General features: G+C 41.0%; 1 protein-coding gene across 6 annotated transcripts in view; it reads left to right on the forward strand.

Moving 5' to 3' along the window:
• The window catches only part of PTPRJ (protein tyrosine phosphatase receptor type J), a 219,120-nt gene that overhangs the window by 76,100 nt on the left and 119,861 nt on the right, over nt 1-23,159 (forward strand). For 5 of the 6 annotated variants that reach the window (XM_077453480.1, XM_077453482.1, XM_077453483.1 and 2 more), the window contains exons 2-6: nt 574-592; nt 6,126-6,350; nt 6,611-6,880; nt 16,316-16,567; nt 20,145-20,414. In XM_077453480.1, the coding sequence (XP_077309606.1) occupies nt 574-592; nt 6,126-6,350; nt 6,611-6,880; nt 16,316-16,567; nt 20,145-20,414 (1,036 nt within the window). Of the gene's footprint in view, nt 1-573; nt 593-1,184; nt 1,193-6,125; nt 6,351-6,610; nt 6,881-16,315; nt 16,568-20,144; nt 20,415-23,159 lie in introns of those variants that run through there. The other variant, XM_077453481.1, reaches the window with a different exon arrangement.

Raw genomic sequence — 23,159 nt, forward strand, 5'->3', positions numbered from 1 at the left:
ACCACAAGCCACAAGTTTTTTAGTTTTTTATTTAAAAAGCAGCAATATGACTGAGGTATTGGCATATTACTTTTTTTTTTTGAGTTTAATACAAAGTTTTAGCAACCAGGGCGGGGGGCCACACCAAATAAGGCAGAGCAGGAAATGTAGATACAAGTTCTGCTTTAACAAGGTAAACAATAGTTACATAGTTACATAGTTAGTAAGGTTGAATAAAGACACCAGTCCATCCAGTTCAACCTGAGTGAGTGTCTACCTGCCTCTTACCCACAGCAAGTATGCAGCCAGTGAAGTCTCATGATACCTGAGATGCACATAGTTGACCGGGAACTGAGAGTCACTATGCACTAAAGCGGAGGTTAAAAATGACAGCCCTGGAAAAAGCAATCTCTGTCTGTTTGAAAATTAAGTCCTGACCTGCTAAATTAGACTGACTACTTCCTGAACTCTGTATTTACTGTCAAATCCTGACTGGAATGTAACTGTTAGTTTGAATATCAATATACAGTATATAAATCAATAAGAATAAAGAGTTTTACTAATTGTGCTTTTTTTTATATCTTTCCTTTTCAGGTTGAAGCAACTTGTGATGGTAAGGATTATTTTTATTATTATTATTTGTATTATATTTATTATTATATAGCAACTTGTGATGGTAGGGATTATTATTATTATTATTTGTATTATATTTATTGTTATATAGCAACTTGTGATGGTAAGGATTATTATTATTATTGTTATTATTATTATATAGCAATTTGTGATGCAAAGGATTAATATTATTATTATTATTATTATTGTAAAGCAACTTGTGATGGTAAGGATTATTTTTTTTATTATTATTTGTATTATATTTATTATTATATAGCAACTTGTGATGCTAAAGATTATTTTTATTATTATTATTTGTATTATATTTATTATTATATAGCAACTTGTGATGGTAAGGATTTTTTTTTTTATTATTGTTATTATTATTATTATAAAGCAACTTGTGATGGTAAGGATATTTTTTTTTATTATTATTTGTATTATATTTATTATTATATAGCAACTTGTGATGGTAAGGATTTTTTTTATTATTGTTATTATTATATAGAAACTTGTGATGGAAAGGATTCATATTATTATTATTATTATAAAGCAACTTGTGATGGTAAAGATTATTATTATTATATAGCAACTTGTGATGGTAAAGATTATAATTTTTGTGTTTTTGTTTCTTGCTGTCACAGTTTTTTTCTTTTTTTTTTTTTAAACGTGGTCTTGTGACATCTAGTGGTAAAAATTGGGTGTTGCATTTTATTTATTTATTTACTAGTAAAACTGTTAGCCCACGAATTACGCAATTTTCTCGCTTAATTTTTGCCATCAACACAGTCAGTCACTGTCACCAGAGCAATACAGCATTATCATATAACGGGTGTGCCGATGATCACGGACACTGACTAGTGACAGAGTGTAAAAAGAAAAAAAAAATGTTTTTCAATTGTTTTTCTTTTTTTATGATTTTTTTCTTTCTTTTTTTTTTTTTTTCTACTTTTTTTAATGCACTGTGACCCGAGCAATACAGTGTTGTAACACTGTACTTGTCTAAGAAAGTGATAAGAATATTTTTTTTTTACACATTATGATTGTTTGGGTTATAGCTATCTGCCTTTTAAGCTTGCCATCTGGTAAGCGGAATCTACAGCTACGGTGGTCGGGCACTCTTTTTGTCTGTGTGTGTAGACTGCAGTGGTTTTAAATTTTCAAGCGGTCAAGAATCTATTTCTCTGCTTACTTACAGTTTCTGTGGATTCATTACATTGAAACTCTGAAGCGCAATTTTATCTGATTTTCTGTGTTATCGCACTGTATGCTGCTGCTTTACCTATTTTTTTATTCTTCTAGCGCTGTATTTTCCTCCCCCTTTATGATTGTTTATACCAGTGAATTTCACTCATATAAGCAATAATTCTTACCGAATAAAACAGATTCATTCAGTGTGTTTTATTGTGATTAGCTGTCATTGGCCACAGCTAATAACATGGACTATGAATGGCCTGGTTTGTACCATGTGATCACTGTGACCAATCACAGCTAGCAACACAATCGCACACACTAAATGGCATGAAAGGAAGACGCCCATTGTTTGCAACTGTCATGAGATCTGCTGCGATTGGTCACAGCGATCACATGGTATTGTCAGCGAGCCGATACACTGATCAGTTATCACAGTCGGTGACAGACCAGATGTTCACCCAGATCAACAAAAGTCCCACCTGGCCTATCGCAAAATGACTGAACACTCAATGGTCTTTAAATAGGCTTGTATTCAGGGCTGTCCAACCTTTTGACCTTCCTGGGCCACATTGGAAGAAGAGGACTTGTCTTGGTCCGCACATAAAATACAATAAGGATGAACAGAAAAAGTCGGGCAGATCACAAGTTACTGATATAGATAATGTACCTATCTGTATAATAATATTTTTTATTATAAAAGTAAAAGAGGGTAACATAAAACGAGTGCGTTATTAGACACGTTTTTTGATAAACTAACACATCAATATCTGATTTGATGGATGGAGTAGCAATTCCCAATGAATTCTCAGGGTGCTCATCCAATAAATTGGTTCTAATTTTGCCCTTCGTGTGCTTCATCCTTGAAAATCACTCACAAATATAGGACCTGCCGAAAAACGTATGACATGAATAATGCCACGTAGACACGATCGGACTTTCTGGCAGGCTTGGTCAGCGGACCAGAATCCGTTGGACAATTAGATCGTGTGTGGGCTCTGTCTGACTTTTTCTTCCCAAAAGTCAGACGGACCTAGAAAAAGAACATGTTTTAAATCTTGGTCCACTGGACCAAGTTCCTATCGGGAAGCCCGTTCGTCTGTATGCTGATCCGACGGATCAAGTACGATGTAAGGGCAGCTACAGCACCTGCCCGCAAGAATGTTTCCAGCACGATCCTATCGCATTGGTTCTCGGCTACAGGGTACTGTACACCAGGCCCTTAGGTCTGGTATGGATTACACCAAAAAAATGGCATGGGGTCCCCCCAAAATCCATACCAGACCCTTATCCGAGCATGCAGCCAGGCCGGTCAGCAAAGGGGGTGGGGATGAGCGACCGCACCCCCCCTCCTGAACCATACCAGGCCGCATGCCCTCAACATGGAGGGGTGGGTGCTTTGGGGAAACCCAAAGCACCTTGTCCCCATGTTGATGTGGACAAGAGCCTCTTCCCGTCAACCCTGGCCGTTGGTTGTCAGGGTCTGTGGGTGGGGCTCTTATCGGAATCCCCAGATCCCGGTCCCCCACACTATGTGAATGAGTATGGGGTACATCGTACCCCTACCCATTCACCTGGGGGAAAAAGTGTCAATAAAAAAACACACTACACAAGTTTTTAAAGTAGTTTATTAGGTAGCTCTTGGGGGTCTTCTTCCGACTTCTCCACGCTCTCCAGTTCTTCTGCCGGGCTAGTCCGCTATCTTCTGCTCTTTGGGCCACATTGGAAGAAGAGGACACTTTTTCCCACAGGTGAATGGGTAGGGGTACGACATACCCCTTACTCATTCACATAGGGTGGGGGGCCGGGATCTGGGGGCCCCCTTATTAAAGGGGGCTCCCGGATTCCGATAAGCCCCCCGCCCGCAGACTCGGGCCAGGGTTGTCAGGAAGAGGCCCTTGTCCTCATCAACATGGGGACAAGGTGCTTTGGGGTGCTTTGGGGTGTGGCCCCCTTCCCCAAAGCACCCACCCCCCATGTTGAGGGCATGCGGCCTGGTATGGTGGAGCTGGGGGGGCGCTCGCTTGTCCCCACTCCTGTTCCTGACCAGCCGGGCTGCGTGCTCAGATAAGAGTCTGGTATGGATTTTGGGGGGACCCCACGCCTTTTTTCCACATAGGGGATTCCCCTTAAAATCCATACCAGGCGACAGGTCTCGCAAGGTGTCAATCTCGCCGATGAAAGCTGTGAGATTGACTTCCCCTTCTAGTCCCGTCGTACCTGGAGTCATGTTCAAAATGAAAGGACGGACAAGTCCGTTCATTTTGAAAGTCCGTTGGGAAGTTCATCAGACCTAGTCTGCCGGAAAGTCTGTTCGTGTGTACGCAGGTCAGCTCGTTCGGAAAGTCCATCGGGCCTCCGCCGAAAGTCCGTCGGGAAGTCCGTCAGACCTAGTCCGTTGGACCTAGTCTGTCGAAGTCTGGTCATGTGTGCGCGGCATTACACTGAACTTCTGGTGATCGAGGAGTCCGCTCCTCATACTTCCGGTTTTCTCTCTCCCGGGCACAATGGGAGAGAGAAAACAGGAAGTGACATCTAACTCAGATGTCAATCAAACTGCCTGGCCGTAGTAATAGAAACTATGAGCGCCGGGCGGAAGCTTTGGAAAGCGCCGCAAGGCAGAACAAGAGCTCGCAAATGAAGCGCCACGTAGCCGGACGCTTCCCATAGTGCACTGTGTCCGGCGTCCAAACACAGTGCACTTAAAGTGGTTGTATGCTCAATTTTTTAACTTTTACCTACAGGAAAGCCTATAATAAGGCTTACCTGTAGGAAAAAAAAATATCTCCTAAACCTGTACGGTTTAGGAGATATTCCCCTCGGTATGCAGCGGCGCATGCGCACAAGGGGGTTCTCGCCGTGAAAATCCGGCAGTGGCCGTCCGGCCGGACTGAAATCTCCCGCGCGCATGCGCGGTAGTGACCATATCGTGGCTCCGGCCACTCACAGCGCCGGAGCCGCGATACCCGGAAGAAACGCCGAGGGAGCATGTCGGCTCCCTCGGCGTGGATCGGGCCAGATGTCGGGGCCTCGTTCTAAGGTATTTCATAATGAGCTAGTATGCGGTGCATACTAGCTCATTATGCCTTTTGCTTTGCAGGTTTAAAAAATAAATAAAAAAATTGCGGGTTTACTACCGCTTTAAGGAACTTTTCTTAAATTTTTTATTTTTTTAAAGGGAAAGGGCCAGCGCGTCCCCTATGGGCGGGCCACCACTGAGAGGATCTCAGAAAATAGAATTAAAAGGGTTGTAAAGGTTCGTTTTTTATTTTCTAAATAGGTTAATTTAAGCTAGTGCATTGTTGGTTCACTTACCTTTTTCTTCGATTTCCCTGTTCCTCCTCAGTAAGCTGTTCAGTAAGCTGTTCTGGCTGACTAAACACCACTCGGATGATGGTGTGAAGTTTACTGAGGAGAAACAGGAAGTGAGAAATTCAGACAAAGAAAAAAAACATTTAGAAGGGAAATCGAAGGAAAAGGTAAGTGAACCAACAATGCACTAGCTTAAAGGAACCTATTTAGAAAATAAAAAAATGAAGCTTTACAACGCCTTTAAGGATGTGATTGCTTACAACACAACAAAACACATTGTTTTTACTTTTTCCAGTCTTTATGAATTTAGTGCAATTTGTTTTATTTAAAATTACTTTTACTTTAAACCTGCTGCTGAAAGGAGGGTGACATCGCTGAAACTATTGCCTGCGATAGTCCTGTTTTGGAGGGAAGTCCTGGGATTGATCACTGGGTGGTCATTTTGTTTTTTCGGGTACTATAAAGCATAACTTTGGCTTTTCCTGACCCTCCACCCTCGCATATACACAATACTTACCTTAAATCTGTGTGCCTTCTGGCTGGTCACATCAATACTCTTCTTCTTCTTGCCCGGCATTGGTGATGGATGGTCCTTACTGCTGCACAAAACTTTGCCAACATAGTGTTGCCTAGGCACCATTCTGTGTAGCAGATCTGTAAATCCTGGCCACGGGGGGGGGGGGGGGGGGGGGTGTCTATGACAGCCTGGGCTCACAGGAAGTGGGTTGAATTATGGAGTGCCTGTTGAGGACAGAGGCGGGGATTAGGTACTTTTTTTTTTCAGAAAAATATGCATTTTTAAAGTTTTTAAACCTGCTGGGTAATGGATTTCTATCTTTGAAATGGAAAAGGGTGTGATTTAAAAAGACCTTTGGACGAGACAACAATAACTTCCTCTGTTATCATTTTAAATTCTAATTATAGCCAGGGGAGTGTAAAACAAGCAATCTGAAGATAATTTATAAAACCAATCACTGTAAATTATACTGCAATATTAATAGACACTTTCCTTTTTATTTATTTTACTTTAGCTCAGTGTCCATCGATCTCTGTCAATGTCTCCACCAATCAGATAACAGTCTCGGGACAGGTGGACGGACTTGTCCTGCAGAATATAACTTACACCAATGGGACAGCTGTGGTGGCTTCTGATGGCAGCTACAATAACACCTCATTGATGACCTTCGTGTCCGGTACACAGTACATCATGCTCTATGGAAACAGCACTAATGATTGCTGCTACAACTTTACAACTAGTAAGTTCTGGAGATCGGAGTGCATAGCACACCATAGTGACCCCTTCTATAGAATAAACAAACTGATCATTATTCAACTGATCTTGACTTTCTGTTAAAAGGAATGTAATGTTTTTAAAGTACACTATATTGCATTTCTACACAATGATGTATATGAGTCAGGTGACTTGTTAAAAACAATACACTTCCTTGGTGAATGATGCATTTGTCATTTCTGTTTCTTGAAAAGTAACCTGAAATGTACAATTTCTACATTCTAGAGCCATTTAATGTAACGCAACTGCAAGCCTTTGATATGACTTCAACCGCTATGAACGTAAGCTGGAACAAGCCGAATGAATATCAGAGTTCCTACAGCTACAAAGTGCAGACAAGTGTCCCATCATCTACATGGATAAGTAATACAACAGTGACCACTGAATCAGCTAAAATAGAAAATCTTACTGCGGGAGAAACATATACATTCACGGTATATACAATAGCAAACAATTCCACCGAATCTGACCCTTCGTCAGTAACTAAATGCACAGGTACGTTTTTTTTTCTTCCTAATAATAAGAGAATTTGCTTTTAAAGGGAACACAAGTTCCCTTTATAGATGTTAAATATGAAAACAACCAATCAGACACTAAGGGGGTTATTTACTAAAGGAAAAATTCACTTTGCACTGCAAGTTCACTTAAAAGTGAAGTCGCTGTAGATCCGAGGGGGACGTGCAAGGAAAATAAAAAACAGCATTATAGCTTGCACATGATTGGATGATAAAAACAGCAGAGCTTCCCCTCATTTCAGATCTACCCCTTAAATATAGAGTGACTGCACTTCCAAGTGCACTTGCAGTGCAAAGTGGATTTTCCTTTCGTAAATAAACCCCTAAGTGTGTTCATAAAAATAATTGCTGTGTTATTGCTTCAGCATCTGCACATCCATCGTGAATAATCCCAGTAATGTGCCTTATATGTTTTTCATAGGATTGTTAGCTCCTTCTAATGGCCATAATGCAGTGTTTTACTGAAATACAGCAATCAGGTAAAATGGTACATTATGGCTACTAGATGGAGCTCACAATCATAGTAAATAAACATTTTAGACACATTTCTGGGATTATTTGTGACTACTCAACAAAACATATATAAAACGTTCTCCAGAGCTTCTCCGATCCTTTGGAACTCCCTACCCCAATCTGTCCGTCTTTAGACGATCCCTGAAAACCTTTCTCTTCAAAGAAGCCTATCCTGCTTCTAACTAACACTGTTATACTTCCTCCATCAGCTCATCCCCCCACAGCTATTACCTTTTGTATCAATTGCCCCTTCCTTTTTAGATTGTACGCTCCTACGAGCAGGGCCCTCTGATTCCTCTTGTACCAAATTGTAATGTTACTGTAATGTCTGCCCTCATGTTGTAAAGCGCTGAGCAAACTGTTGGTGCTATATAAAACCTGTATAATAATAATAATAATAAATAGACCCCCTACATGACACTTTACTAATCGGAGTTGTCTAATGCCGCATACACGCGGCCAGACTTTCCGGCGGGAAATGTTGGATGTGAGCTTGTCGGAAAGTCCGACCGTGTGTATGCTCCATCGAACATTTGCTGTCGGAATTTCTGCACAAAAATGTTTGAGAGCAGGTCCACCAACTTCACTTTGTTGTTGGAAAGTCAGATCTCGTGTACACAAGTCCGGAATAAAATCCATGGTTTTGTTGTCGGAAAGTCCGATCGTGTGTACGCAGCATAACGCTGTGTTTTGAACGTTTAACTTTTCACAAAAAAAGAAACGGAACTAACAACCCCCCGGTCCCTGCTCCACTTACCTATGTGGGTGATTAGCTGTCATTGCCCACTGTCACTCTGCAGCAGTCCAAGGATTTGAAAACCCTGTTCTACTTGCCTTTCCTTAGGCTTGCAGAATTGATCAGAACGATTTTGATTGGTCAGGTACTTGCATCTGACCACTTTGACAAATTGGAATTGCTTTGATCCATCCGGGAAGCCCAAAAAAAAAGATGAAGAACAGGGTTTTCAGATCCCTGGACCAAGGCATCGGCTGCGTGGGCAGTGACAGCTAATCAGCTGCATGGACACAGATTCTGTGCCAAATTGGGCATCCATATGGGTGTGGGTGTGTCACACTGTCTGTGTTCAGAGACATGCACTGCACCCACAGGGATGTCAAAGTTGAAGCAGCGTCTGTGTCCGTGCAGCCACTGCATCCGAGTTGACACGTCTGGGACTGCCTGCATGCGGATACATGGAACATCTATGCATCGCGTACAAGCCAAACATGGCCCACACACAGGTGTACATTTAAGAGTGGAGAGGGTTTAGAATGCCTGTCAGTTTTATTGCTGTCTGTGCACCCCCTTAAAGAGACCCCCTCTCTATTTGTTCCATTTACCATTATCATTGAAAGTGAAAGTAAAAGAGAATCACAAATTTTGGGTTGTCCCCAGAAAAGTAATAGAGGGAAATTCATTCAATGGGACACTAGTTCTGGTGACCTGGGGGGTCCTCAGGGAATTCTCTTAATTTGCAGGGATTTCCTCTTACTTCCTATTTGGGTATGGGACAGGAAGTGAAGGGAAATCTTGCAATGGGACATAGATGGCGATAATAAATCAGACTGGGGTTATAACCCTCACTTGCGCTATCCAAAATGAAAAAAAAAAAATGTTTTGCCTATAGTTCTACTTTGAGCTTTGGGTTCATTATCATGTTGGAATACTGCCCTGCAGCCCAGTCTCTGATGCTCTGCTTCAGTATGTCACAGTACATGTTGGCATTCATGGTTCCCTCAATGATCTGTAGCCCCCCAGTTCCGGCAGCACTCATGCAGCCCCAGACCATGACACTCCCACCACCATGCTTCACTGTAGGCAAGACACACTTGTCTTTGTACTTCTCACCTGGTTGCCTCCACACACACTTGACACCATCTGAATCAGATATGTTTATCTTGGTCTCATCAGACCACAGGACATGGTTCCAGTAATCCATGTCCTTAGTCTGCTTGTCTTCAGCAAATTGTTTGCGTGCTTTCTTGTGCATCATCTTTAGAAGAGGCTTCCTTCTGGGAAGACAGCCATGCAGACCAATTTGATGCAGTGTGCGGCATATGGTCTGATCACTGACAGGCTGACCCCCCCCCCCCCCCCTCAGCCCTTCAACCTCAGCAGCAATGCTGGCAGCACTCATACACCTATTTCCCCAAAACAACCTCTGGAAATGGCGCTGAGTGTGTGCATTCAACTTCTTTGGTCAACCATGGCGAGGCCTGTTCTGAGTGGAACCTGTCCTGTTATACTGCTGTATGGTCTTGGCCACCGTGCTGCAGCTCAGTTTCAGGGTCTTGGCAATCTTCTTATAGCGCCCTAGGCCATCTTTATGTAGAGAAACATTTATTTTTTTTGGATCCTCAGAGAGTTCTTTGCTATGAGGTGCCATGTTAAACTTCCAGTGAACAGTATGAGAGAGTGAGAGCGATAACACCAAATTTAACACACCTGCTCCCCATTCACACCTGAGACCTTGTAACACTAACAAGTCACATGACACTGGGGAGGGAAAATGGCTAATTGGGCCCAATTCGGACATTTTCACTTAGGGGTGTACTCACTTTTGTTGCCAGTGGTTTAGACATTAATGGCTGTGTGTTGAGTTATTTTGAGGGGACAGCAAATTTACACCGTTATACAAGCTGTACACTCACTACTTTACATTGTAGCAAAGTGTCATTTCTTCAGGGTTGTCACATGAAAAGATAAAATAAAATAGTTACAAACGTGAGGGGTGCACTCACTTGTGTGAGGTACTGTATACTCTTTTTATCGCTCAAAGGCTTTGCTAAAACATGTACTCTGCTTCTTGAGCTGGGAAAAAAAGGATCCAATGACTCTGAATACAGAGAATGCTTCTGGGTGATAAAGTGCATACTCATTATGGGTATTGCCATCCTCAGTATAAAACCGGGATCTAGGTGTCCTAGGTAAAATACCGCAATTCAGTTCTCAGGCATTCTCAGAGGAGATCGCTCTCCTCTGAGTGCCTGTTTATGATGGTCTGTAGATCGCTTCTCATGTTGAGTCGAGAAGCGATCTACAAATGCCGGGAACTCTTGAGAACGGCTCCTCTCACTGTAATCTCACGTGATGTAGCGGGATTACAGTCTGAGGAGATTTAAAATACAAAAGTTGAACACTAATCAGCACACATTATTCCCCAACATATTAATAAAATAATAAATTTAAATTCCCCCTACACAATATACATTAACCTAATTATAAAAAAACATTGCTTTTATCAATATTTAAAGATCATACATGTGTCTATTTAAATGTGAATGGTGTATAGTAAATTAATGTAATCCACATATGTAATGCAGCTATACACCATTCATATAAATGTAAAATGTAAATGTAAAATACATTTATAATCATTAAAAAATAATTTTAATAAAGTATACAAGTATGAATATTTATTAATAAATTAAAATAAAATATATTTAGAATAATATATATATATATATATATATATATAAATAGATAGATATAGATAGTTATATCTATATCTATATCATATATATATATATATATATATATATATATATATATACTCTCTATATGTATATATATATATATATATATATATATATATATATATATATATACTCTATATGTATAGTCACACACATACATATATATCTATATCTATATATAGATATATATATATATATATATATACACACACTTTATATTGCTAACCTGCTCGTTATGGGGTGTGTAATGGTGGGGAAGATGTGCTCTCACTGTATGGCTGCTTGTGTGTGAAAGAAGGAAATCAAAAGACTTCCTGCTTTCTCCAGAATACTCAGCCAGCTTCATGCTTCTCTCTCTGATTCTCCACCTCTGAGATGGTGAATCAGAAAGTGAGAATTCTGTCACAGATCGCCAGAGAGGTGCCGAGATCGCACCTTCATACATACACTGGACACACTTCTGTGACAGTCAGTTACAGATTCTCACTGTGCTGAGATAATCGGTGGAGAACACGTTCTCTGTCAATTACCTCAGTTTCATAAACTGGTAATGACCTGAGATCAGCTGTGAGACTTGGGATCGCAGCTGATCTCAGTTTCATAAAAGGACACCCAAATCTACAAAAAATGTAGGGAGTGTTTCCTGCGCTGGGCTCACAGCAGCTGATTCCTACATCATCAATTTGACACATGTTGTTTTCTTTGTCTCCAGCCTCCTCCAATAGAGGCAATAAGGTGGCTGGATTCAAATGTACACGTTTTTCATTGTTAGATTTGTACATAAACAAACCAAACACATTCATATTTTGCACCTTTCATTAGACAAACATTTAGTTAGCTGTATATTTGCTGTGCAGAATGTGTGTGTCTAATAGCACAATTGCATAAAGCTACAGCTCTGATATATCGGAGTGAACCCTTCATTACTGGGTCCAGCTTGCATAAATATATTACAATGGCTTGTTTTGTATCATGCTGTTTGTGTAAGAACTTCAGTTTAAAGTGGTTGTAAACCCTTACAACACACTTTGACCTACAGGTAAGCCTAGATTAAGGCTTACCTGTAGGTGCAAGAAATATCTCCTAAACCTATATGGTTTAGGAGATATTTGCCCGAAGACAGGCACCTGGAAAGGTCCGCTCGTGCATACTACAGTGTCCGCTCGTGCGTTCTATGTCACTTCCGGTGTCCAATGGACACTGCAGTACGCACGAGCGGACCGCTCATCACTAGTTTTCATGTGCAATTACTTCTTTTAACTTGTGAGTAGCCTGTGTTTTTTAATAAACTATTTTGGTTTTAAAAATACTACACCATGGCCGGCTCCCTGTCTGTCTTCTGAGTATTCTCCCTTAGCCACCACGGACATTGTGTGTCAGGATTAGAGGAACTGGACATTATTGGATTGTGTGTTCCCTTCTCTCCATCCATTCCAGGAGTTATTGTTTACACTGTTTAACCTTACAGCTGTAAGGTAATTGTTGAATTTATACACTGGTTGGTGAACACTCTGGATGTTTTTGGCACTAGTCACTTGGTTTGACACAGATGAATAGCTTCTAGCAATAATTGGAGGACTTTTTATTGATTGCTATATATTTTTTTGCACCTTATGTGACACTGTGTTTCTTTGCACTTATTGGGATATATACCACGATATATATTCACATTTCATTCATTTTATTTACATGTTTTTTAGTCTATTTATTCACTATTGCACATTATATGTACTTTTATAACATTGATTCCTGGTATTTCTAGTTTTATATTTTATTTATTGATCACCGTATGTTCATTTCTACTATAGACATTTTGTAATATTGGTATTTTGACATTGTCATTTATATATATATATATATATATATATATATATATATATATATATTATATTTAGACGGGGCCAGGCGCTACCGGTAATAGCTAAAAAGACACCCTCTAGGATTTTATTTGGGTTATATATGAATTTTTTGCTGGACTTTATGTATTAATGTACCTTCCTTGGTTTACTTTCACTCATTTTTTATTGTGATGGTTTTTTTATTTGTTATATTAACATTTAGCACTTTATGTGATTAATTATTACACATATTTTGCACTTCGTGCACATTTCCGTACCCTTTGCACTTCTGCGGCTTTTAGTACTTTATGGTTTACTATAGCACTTTACGGGTTTAGTGTATATGCATGTGTGTATATACATATATATACACTTTCAATAACCTTCAAGGGTTGCATAGACACATTTTATTATTATTTTTTTGTTTTTATATATATATATTTCTTGTTGCTGTGATTAACCTGTTCATCTGGCACATGGCTACATAAGTGTTAACTAGTGGTTTATATATGCACTTTATGGGTGTGGTATGTTATATATATATACATTGTGACACTCCTAGCATACTATAGATATTAGTGCATACCACAAATAGTACTTAATTGTTTTATTTATTAGTGGGGTATATTATATGGTCTTGCCTGCCATTTGTTCTGCTTACTCCTTTTTCCTGTACTCAATCAGTGGAAGGTGTGGTTTTCTATCTCCAATAATTATTGTGGTTTCTTAGGTGGTTAGTGCTGTATGTGTACTTATCTCTATGCACACACCTCTTTTTAGCTATTACCGGTAGCGCCTGACCCCGTCTAAATATATATTTTTTGATTCGTTACTACTTGCATTTCCTTTTTAGGATCGCGAGGTATAGGGGTGGCGACACCGTTTTAGTGCCCTGTCGGTTTGTGCCATTTTCTTGTTAGTACCTCTATAGCACGGTCTGGTTCTGTGTGACCTGTGCTTATTATTACTATATATATATATATATATATATATATATATATATATATATATATATATATATATATATTATATATATTTATTCAATTTAATTTATGCCAGAGGTGATCTTCGGATCCCTCTGAGCTTTCACCTTCACGGCAGGAGCGCAGCACCATTTTTATTCATAATTTATGCACCTTCTATGAGATTTAGTTTGGCTCATACGGTGTGTGCAGCATTTGCTTAACGTGATTACTTCACTCACTATTCCTATTAGCGCAGGAGCCACAATCACTTTTTTTTAAGCAAAAATCTTACCTCAGCCAGCTGATTATCAGAAATTCCCGTATCGTCTGAAGCTCCTCGTTTTGGATTCTCAGGGTCACCTGTAAACCCCTCCTCGGCAAAGCTCCTCACCTGACATGGAAATTTATAGATAGGCAACTCCCTATCCTCGTATTAATTTGTAGTTCCAAATTAATAATAACATCATCTTTAATAATAATAACATCTTTCCAAATAACTGTTATGCTTTATTATGATGAAATTGAAGGTTTTTATACACATTATTACGTAGTTATCGCATTAATATTACAATTGTACAGTTATGGTAACAAGGGACATAACATAGGCAGGCTAATTCTCAGGACTTGAAAGAAAGCAAACATGTACACAGTGACAGCAGTGTGCAATACATGCAAAATAGAATACAATTATATACAGAACTTACAAATTTCATTTACACCCCCAACAGGCCATGTTTGCAGGTTTTCCTTTATCTTGCACAGGTGCTTTAAATCAGAGTCAATGGCTTGGTATTTTAAACAGCTATTTTATCTATAGAGAAATGACCAAAACATGGCCTGTTGGGGGTACTTGAGGCCTGAGGTTGAGAACCACTGAGCTAGGGGACAAGCTGGACATGCTCAGTTTCGTGTGTATTGCTAGAGAGTTTTTTTTTCTTGGGAGAGTGCATGCAAACACCACACAGCCAATCAGCACTGTCCAGACAGAGGGTCAGTGGTTCTGTAGCCTCATACATCAGCCAGAGGAGAATATAAACTCCTCCTACCAGCTTTAACCAGACACTGATAGAAGTCACAAGACTGCTATATACTGCTGATGAGAAAGGGTATTTAGCAGTTTCAGTTTACTAAAATAATTGCATCTCCATGTTCTGTGTACTGTGGGAGACCAGATATAGTGAATGCAGGCTTCTGGGTTTAGTAACACTTTAACCTTACATCTTTGTGGCTGCAGAGTACCTAATACTCTGCATAAAATAAATATTATACATACATTTATTTGAAGGGGAAAGTGTAATGACTTTAGGACAATTATATATGATTCATTTATACATTTTTATAAGTGTTTATTTACTATGTATACAATATTTAAGGCCTAATTTACACTCCCTGTGTCTTCTGAAGAGTGATCTGCATTCTGATCCCTCTTCAGAGCGCATTAGTCAGGGGTTGAGGTGCTCTATTGTCTCCTTGCTCTCCTGTCTGTTTTAACCCTTTAAACTCGCACCAGCATTGCGTGACCTTGGGAGGCGGAGTTGCAGGACAGCTGGGATGATTTTTGCTGCACCGGGATGTATAGCATCACAGCTGCAGTGTGTATATATATATATATATATATATATATATATATATATATATATATAGTACCTTTGCAGCTTAAGGGGAGCGATCAAGCAGGATGTATCATAATTCTGAGAGTGCAAAATCTGGTACAGCTTTGCACTGAAACCAATCAGCCTCTATTTTTTTTTTGTCAAAGCTTTATTGAACAAGCTGAAGTTAGAAGCTGATTGGCTACCATGCACAGCTGCACAATATTCTGAGTGCTCCAGTTTTTTATCAATATTGTATCCCCTCTTAAAGTGATTGTAAATATACAGAGTGAAGTGTCTGTACCTCTTTACTACAGTCTTCTCTTTTCTACAGACCTTCATAATGCAGAATTTTTAAAGCTTGTCTGAGCTTTCAGAAAGCTGGGGGTGGTGAGGTGGGAGGGAGGTGAAGTTACACTCTGCAGAGCTCAGTGAGAGCTGATTGGAGGGAGGGGACACCCCCCCCCCCCACCCCCTTCACACAGCAACAGAGCTGAGGCTGTCAATTACATGCTGTGTGCTAGAGCTCCCTCCCCTGTCACCTTATTATCTCATGGTGTCAGGAAAAGTTATCAGAAGTGACTCAAGTAGATAGCATAGGAAGGAGGCAGCAGACAGAAATCACACTAAGTGCTTTGAATTGAGGGATATGTTTTATTCATATTTCATGTTTGAGGTTTACAATCACTGTCTCTGCGCACTCCGAGCACAGAGACCGGGCTACCAGTGACAGCTCTCGGTCCGAACTACCGATCGGAAGACGTTGGGACCGGCTCCTGATCATGTGATCACTGTGGCAGCCAATCAAAGTGGTCACATAATCGCCAATGTTCGCCAGGCATTCAGATCTTTTTAAAGGGTTACTGGGCAGGAAGGTGTTAAATAAAAAAAATATTTGATCATTGGTTGAAAACAATTTAAATCATCAACTCATTGTCTGTGGTTTACAGGTAAAATGTGAAGGTTTTGAAGAAATACTAAAATGTTCTTACAGTTTAACTAATTCAATTTAAATTCATTGTGTTTCCAGTTCCCGGAGAAGCTGTCAATATCACAGTGAACAATTACCAGTCGGTGAATTCTCTGGTGGTGAGCTGGGCGGCGCCAACAGGAAACGTGTCCAATTATAATGTCACACTAACAGGAGATGTAAATAAGACATTACAGAATACATCTACACAAGTGACCTTCACTGACTTACTACCAGGAAGGCCTTATACCATCACTGTACAGACAATCAGTGGGAGCTGCAGTCGAATCACTACAGTGACAGCAGCCACATGTGAGTATGATCCAAGAGTGATCCGTGTTATCTATTTACCATCAAAGTATTTTTCATAACTGCAAAAGTGCGATCAATAAACAATAACACTTACAAGATAAGACTCTCTTTGTATTGCTTCCTTTATGTGAAATCCCTGGCAGTCCTGCCAGTCCCCCTGCTTCCCTATTAAAACTGACCACACTAAGCATGAGAGCACAACATTGTCTAGCTGTGCTGAGAACGCAACCTACTTTCCTCCAATGACCAGACTTGTGCTGACTCCCCCCCACACACACATCCATTCACTGGGAAGATCAGAGTGCTGCTGTTTTTCCTCCAATTATAGCTGGCTTACCTTTAACTATTCTTTAAAATATTCCCTCTCTCCTCCTACCTAACCTGCATACTTTGTATAGAAAAGGTCTGTGTACTCAATCCTGTGTACTTTAATCCACTCCAGTGATTCAGCATCGCTGGCTGTGAATTTCAGAAGTCAAAACTTCCCCCATAGACTCCCAACGACCCAGCCATTGTCGGCACGCCCTCATCTCCCCTGCAGCAGCCACTCACTGACACAGGGAAGCTGGAGGTGCAGGATCATGTGACCGGCCTGGAGTTGATTAAAAATGGTAAATACACAGATCTTTTAGGTTAGGTAGAATAGGTAATGGGGGGGGGGGATTTTTTTAAGGAAAGTTAGACTAACGCCATCAAGAACGTGGTGACGTACGACACAACTACGACTTGAGAAAATGAAGTTCAATGCTTCCGAGCATGCGTCAAACTGTTTCCGAGCATGCGCGATTTTTTGCGTGTCCGTATTGCATACAGACGAACGCATTTTCGGATAGGAATTTTTCCAGACCGAAAAATAGAGAACATGCTCTCAATCCTTTCGCTGGCTGGAATTCGGCAAGCAAAAGACCGATGGAGCATACACACAGTCGCATTTTCTGACAAAAACTCTCATCAGAGTTTTGCTGGCGGCATTTCCGATTGTGTGTACGCGGAATTAAACTGGACATAGATGTGTCGCAATTTGGCCAGTTCAGCAGGAACCTACTGAATTTTGCATTAAAAACACTTGTTAGACGCCTCCTCTGTGTTGTTTTTCTAGTCTATGGATTTTTGTATTATCATCTCGGGTAGTAACTCTTTCTAAATGCATCTCAAACTGGCTGTAAAGACCATCGGGGTGTTTGTGGCGTGTTTCCGGTGCTATTGCAGCATGTTTACATTGAGATCAATAGAAGCGTTAGGGGAGCGGTAAAGGCAAATTTATGACGCAAACATGTTATTGTCATTTTTATTTTGTCTTCATTTTGAGTGTAATTATAATTTAATAAATCTCTTGTTGGGATTAATAAAATATTCTAAATCCGAAATAGGTTAAAGATACACATTTTTTTACACAGGTTACTCAGCATAAGTAGCAGGAGGGGGGGAGGGGCATAGTAAGTGTTAGGCAGGAATTCCACTTTAACCTTTTGCTGACTGCGACACGCCGATGTACGTCGGCAGAATGGCACAGGCAGGCAAATGGGCGTACAGGTATGTCCCCTTAAATTTGCCGCCTTTTGGGCACGTGCGCGCCCGCCTCGGGAGCGTGCCCGCGGGTCCCGGGAACTCGATGTTCTCCGACGGCCTGGAGATCTACTGCTTCTTGTCATCGGGAGCAGTGATCACTATCATGACCTAGGTAGCCCCCCCCACAGTTAGAATTACTCTCCAGGACACACTTAACCCCTTCATCGCCCCCTAGTGGTTAACCCCTTCCCTGCCAGTGTCATTTACACAGTAATCGGTACATTTTTATAGCACTGATCGCTGTATAAATGACAATGGTTCCAAAATAGTGCCAATAGTGTCCGATGTGTCCACTATAAGGCCCTTTTCACACTGGGGCAGTTTTAAACATCAGTAAAGCGCCACTAAAAATAGCGGCGCTTTACCGCCGATGCCGCTCCCACCCCAGTGTGAAAGGGGCCTAATGTCGCAGTCACAATAAAAATCGCAGATCGCCATCATTACTAAGAAAAAAAAAATTATGACAAAAATGCCATAACACTATCCCCTATATTGTAGACACTATAACTTTTGCGCAAACTAATCAATATATGCTTATTGCGATTTTTTTTCCCCAAAAAATATGTAGAAGAATACATATTGGCCTAAACTGAGGAAAAAAAATGTTTTATATATTTTTAGTGGGTATTTATTATAGCAAAAAGTAAAAAATATTGCTTTTCAAATTTGTCGCTCTTTTTTGTTTATACCGCAAAGGGTGATCAAATACAACCAAAAGAACAGTCTATTTGTGTCGCACGACCACACAATTGTCAGCTAAAGCGACGCAGTGAGGAATCGCAAAAAGTGTTCTGGTCAGGAAGGGGGTAAAATATTTTGGAGCTGAAGTGGTTAAAGTGTAACTATAGGCAAAACTTTTTTTTTTTTTCAGTTTGGATAGAGTATGAGAGAGTTATAATCTCTCTTGTTTTTTTTTTGTGCTCTGTTGAGGAAATTTCCCTGCACTTCCTATCCCATAGCCAAAACAGAAAATGAGGGGAAATCCTTCCAAAGTGAGCGGTTCCCAAGGTGTCACCAGAAATAGTGTCCCCATTGGAAAATTTTCCTCTCTATTAATATTCCGGTGTCTACCCAAAATTTGGGATTTTCTTTTACTTTCACTTTTGATGATGAAAGTAAACAGGACAAATAGAAGGAGAATCTCCCTAACAGGGACACAGACAGCAAAAAAACTTGACAGGGGCCCTAATCCCTCTCCACTCCATCCAAACCAGAAGAAAAAAAATTGCCTTTAGTTACACTTTAAGAATTACGGTATGTAAATGGTAAAGGATTTTTTGAAGCCAGGACCTGTACAGAAATGACAATGATCACAACTGCTATGGAAAGAGGCCCAGATGTACACAGGTGTATAGTAAAGTGCACCTGTCTTCACTCTACATATCCAACCACGTTTATAGAAATGGAAAATAGAGCTTCTTCTTCCCAGGATTTGATGCATAATTCAACTTCACCTTATACTTTACTTTATGCTGTACTAACTACTGCATAGTTAGTACTGCAGCTCCATCCAGAGCTTTTTATTCGTTCAACTTAAGCCTGGTACCCGCTGGGTTGAACAAATAAAAAGCTCTGGTCGGAGCCGCTGTACTAACTATGCAGTAGTTAGTACAGCAATCTCCTCTGCTGTGCTGTTGTGTTCTGACAGGGGGACGGTCCCCGATCCGATCAGAATTCTCTGCCTTTGGCTGAGAGCTCTGATCGGGATTCAGTGGGCTGCTGGTTTTCCAGCATGCTCATCAGATGGTTGGCTTTTGTCGGACAGGGTGCCATACACACGGGACAAATATCAGCCTTTATTTTGAACCGGCTGATGTCTCCTGACATTCGGCCTGTGTGTACGTGGCTTTAGGTTCACTTCCCCTCACCTTACTTCACTCTTTAGTAAATGAGGCCTGATGCCTTCCTCTTCATTCTGATTGCATTGTGCTGTTCTGCCTGCTGTCTGTCCCCACCATTAATACAAACATTGTCTCTTTTAAGTCTATTTTCTATTTTCTTTTTGCAGATCCAACTCCACCAAGAAACATCACTTTTATTACAATCCTGGCAAACACCACCACATTATCTTGGGTAGAGCCTGTAGACATGGCCACGGTGACAAAGTCATATAATATAACTTATTATTGGAGTGCTTCTTCCCCCATCACTGTGAGAAGTAACTCTTCAAATGCCGCTCTTTCAAGTCTGAAATCTGGGAGTAATTACACCATTACTGTGGTGACAGTTGGAGTCCAAGAGTATTTGAGCACGCCTGTCAGCAGATATGTGTTTACACGTAAGTTCTTACCATCTGCCTGGATGCTAACTTGATGCCAATGTGTACCCTCTAACCACACTTAAAGAGATACCCAATGAGAAGTGATAGACTTACCTGAAAAGTGGAGATTAACAGCCGGTTCTTGGTAGGGCAGAGTACCATGGAACAGGTTAGATGTGGATGCTGGATCTACAGAATAGAAACCACGCTGGAGCAAACTGGAAGAGGGAGGTCCCGGAAACTGACAAAGGAAAGAAAGCCCAATGTATCCGTTGTGCATGATTTTTCCAGAGACATCTGCAGAGGATCCTGTACTGATACAAGACTTGGGACTAATTACACAGATTTTTGGCACATAGTGCAGACAGTGCTAAGAGTTTATTTGTTACAGTTCTATGATCACTATGGAATCAATAAGACCTTGGAGTGGGATCAAGACTCACTGAAGTATGAAATGGGTTCCATATGAGGGCAAATAACACAGGATCTCCCAGGAGTCATGGATAACCAGGAACAAGCCAGAGGTCAGGATGAGCAGGGGACATGGATAACCAGGAACAAGCCAGAGGCCAAGATAGGCAGGGGACATGGATGACCAGGGACAAGCCAGGAGTCAGGGTTGGCAGGGGACATGAATAACCAGGAACAAGCCAGAGGTCAGGATGGGCAGGGTACATGGATAACCAGGAACAAGCCAGAGGTCAGGATGGGCAGGGGACATGGATAACCAGGAACAAGCCAGAGGTCAGGATGGGCAGGGGACAAGGATAACCAGGAACAAGCCAGAGGCCAAGATAGGCAGGGGACATGGATGACCAGGGACAAGCCAGGAGTCAGGGTTGGCAGGGGACATGAATAACCAGGAACAAGCCAGAGGTCAGGATGGGCAGGGTACATGGATAACCAGGAACAAGCCAGAGGTCAGGATGGGTAGGGGACTTGGATAACTAGGAACAAGCCAGAGGCCAGGGTGGGCAGGGGTTATGAATAACCAAGACCTATCCAGAGGTTGGTACATTGAAATCAATTGAAGATGCAGCCGACAACCAGGAACTAGCTAGCAGTTGGTATACAACAATCAATGGAGGATTCAGGCTGGACAGCAGGAAGGTGTACCAGGCTTGGCAGCCAGTTTGCAAAAGTATTGCTTGTACAGCGAATTGGGAGCTGCACCAAGTTTAAATAGAGTAGACAAGAGGAAGGAGCCATTATTACAGGGAATGACCACCACTCCAGGGACAGGGATTGGCTGTGTGCTGTAAAGAGTTGATTGCCACCATGATTGGATGCAGCTGCCATCCTCTGGGTAAAACCCAGAAATGCGGGATCAAGGAAGGTAAGTAGCACTGACACCATCTTTTAGGAGACAGATCACTGCTGATACCTTTGTAGTTGGTAGACCACCAATGTCCACCACCTAGACCACTAGACCACCACCTATTAAAGCACTAATATAATACTCAGAAGATTTATTTTTATTTTTTCCCCAACATATGAGAATCATTACCACTAGTGTATCCATCCAAGGGTGGTCTCTGGACTTCCCTTTATTGTCCAAGACAGCTGAATCAATTATTGAACCACGTGCCTTAGAGGCAGAGTTAACATTGGCCCAAGGAAGGTAAGTAGAACTGACATCATCTCTATGTTAGGAGACAAATCACTGCTGATTTCATTGAACCTGTAGAGCACAAATGCGGCTCAAATAGGCCACATAGATAATACATAGAACAAGTATTTTATTTATATTAGCATGTGAGAATCATTACCACTACTGTGTCCGCCCATGACCAGAAATTTTTAAACTATTTTCCATCTCTGTGTATTATGAGATGAATGTTCTGAGACTATACAGTATAATGCTTCATATTTTTCATAGGAACCACTACAGGGGTCTCTAAATTGCTGTTTATTGTCTCAGACAGATGGAGCAATCAATGATAGGTAGGAGGTCTACTGAGGTCCCACATTAAAAGGACAGGTGGTCTGACATTGTCGGGCTGTGCTATCTACAGTATTCCACTGTTGGGTACTTCTGATGAAGTAAAACCTACTATTAGTCAAACTGAGTGTGTTTATTGCATTCAATTCGATTATTCAATGGACCATTCTCATTAGTTTATTATGATTACTGTATTTATCGGCATATAACACGCACAGGCGCATAACACGCACCTTCATTTTAGGAGGCAAGTTTCAGGAAAAAACTTACATTTTAAATAAAGAACTTTGACGCAAAATAAGGGTCAGTGCCCATCAATTCAGCCTCACCATTGCCCATCTGCAGCCTGATCAATGCCCATCTGCAGCCTCAACTCAGATTACTGCTGCCTTGGAGGGGACAGGGAGGGGGGCGGGACGAGTGACGTCAGATTACATACAGCGAAAATCCCCTGTTCAATTGGCGGCCTCTTTAATACAAAGTCCCGCCTCCTGGACCGGCTTCTATGATAGACAGAACACTGGTCCAATGCTGGCCCAGGAGAGGGGACTTCCTATTATAGAGGCAGATGAGTAAACAAGAGATTCTCGCTGTATGTAATCTGATGGCGCTCGTCCCATCCCCCTCCCGATTCCCTCCTAGGTAGCCCAAATTGCAGTATGGGCGTATAACACGCACACGCTATTTGCACCCAATTTTCAGGGTGAAAAAGTGCGTGTTATACGCCAATAAATACAGTACTTATGATATGTTACTACAAAACAGTAAAAATACACTGGTATTAATACTTCTACCCACCAAATTAATGATAATGTGCTTTT

This window comes from Lithobates pipiens, unplaced genomic scaffold, assembly GCF_037356315.1.
Source record: "Lithobates pipiens isolate NorthernLeopardFrog02 unplaced genomic scaffold, aLitPip1_a1.2 Scaffold_24, whole genome shotgun sequence".
NCBI lineage: Eukaryota > Metazoa > Chordata > Amphibia > Anura > Ranidae > Lithobates > Lithobates pipiens.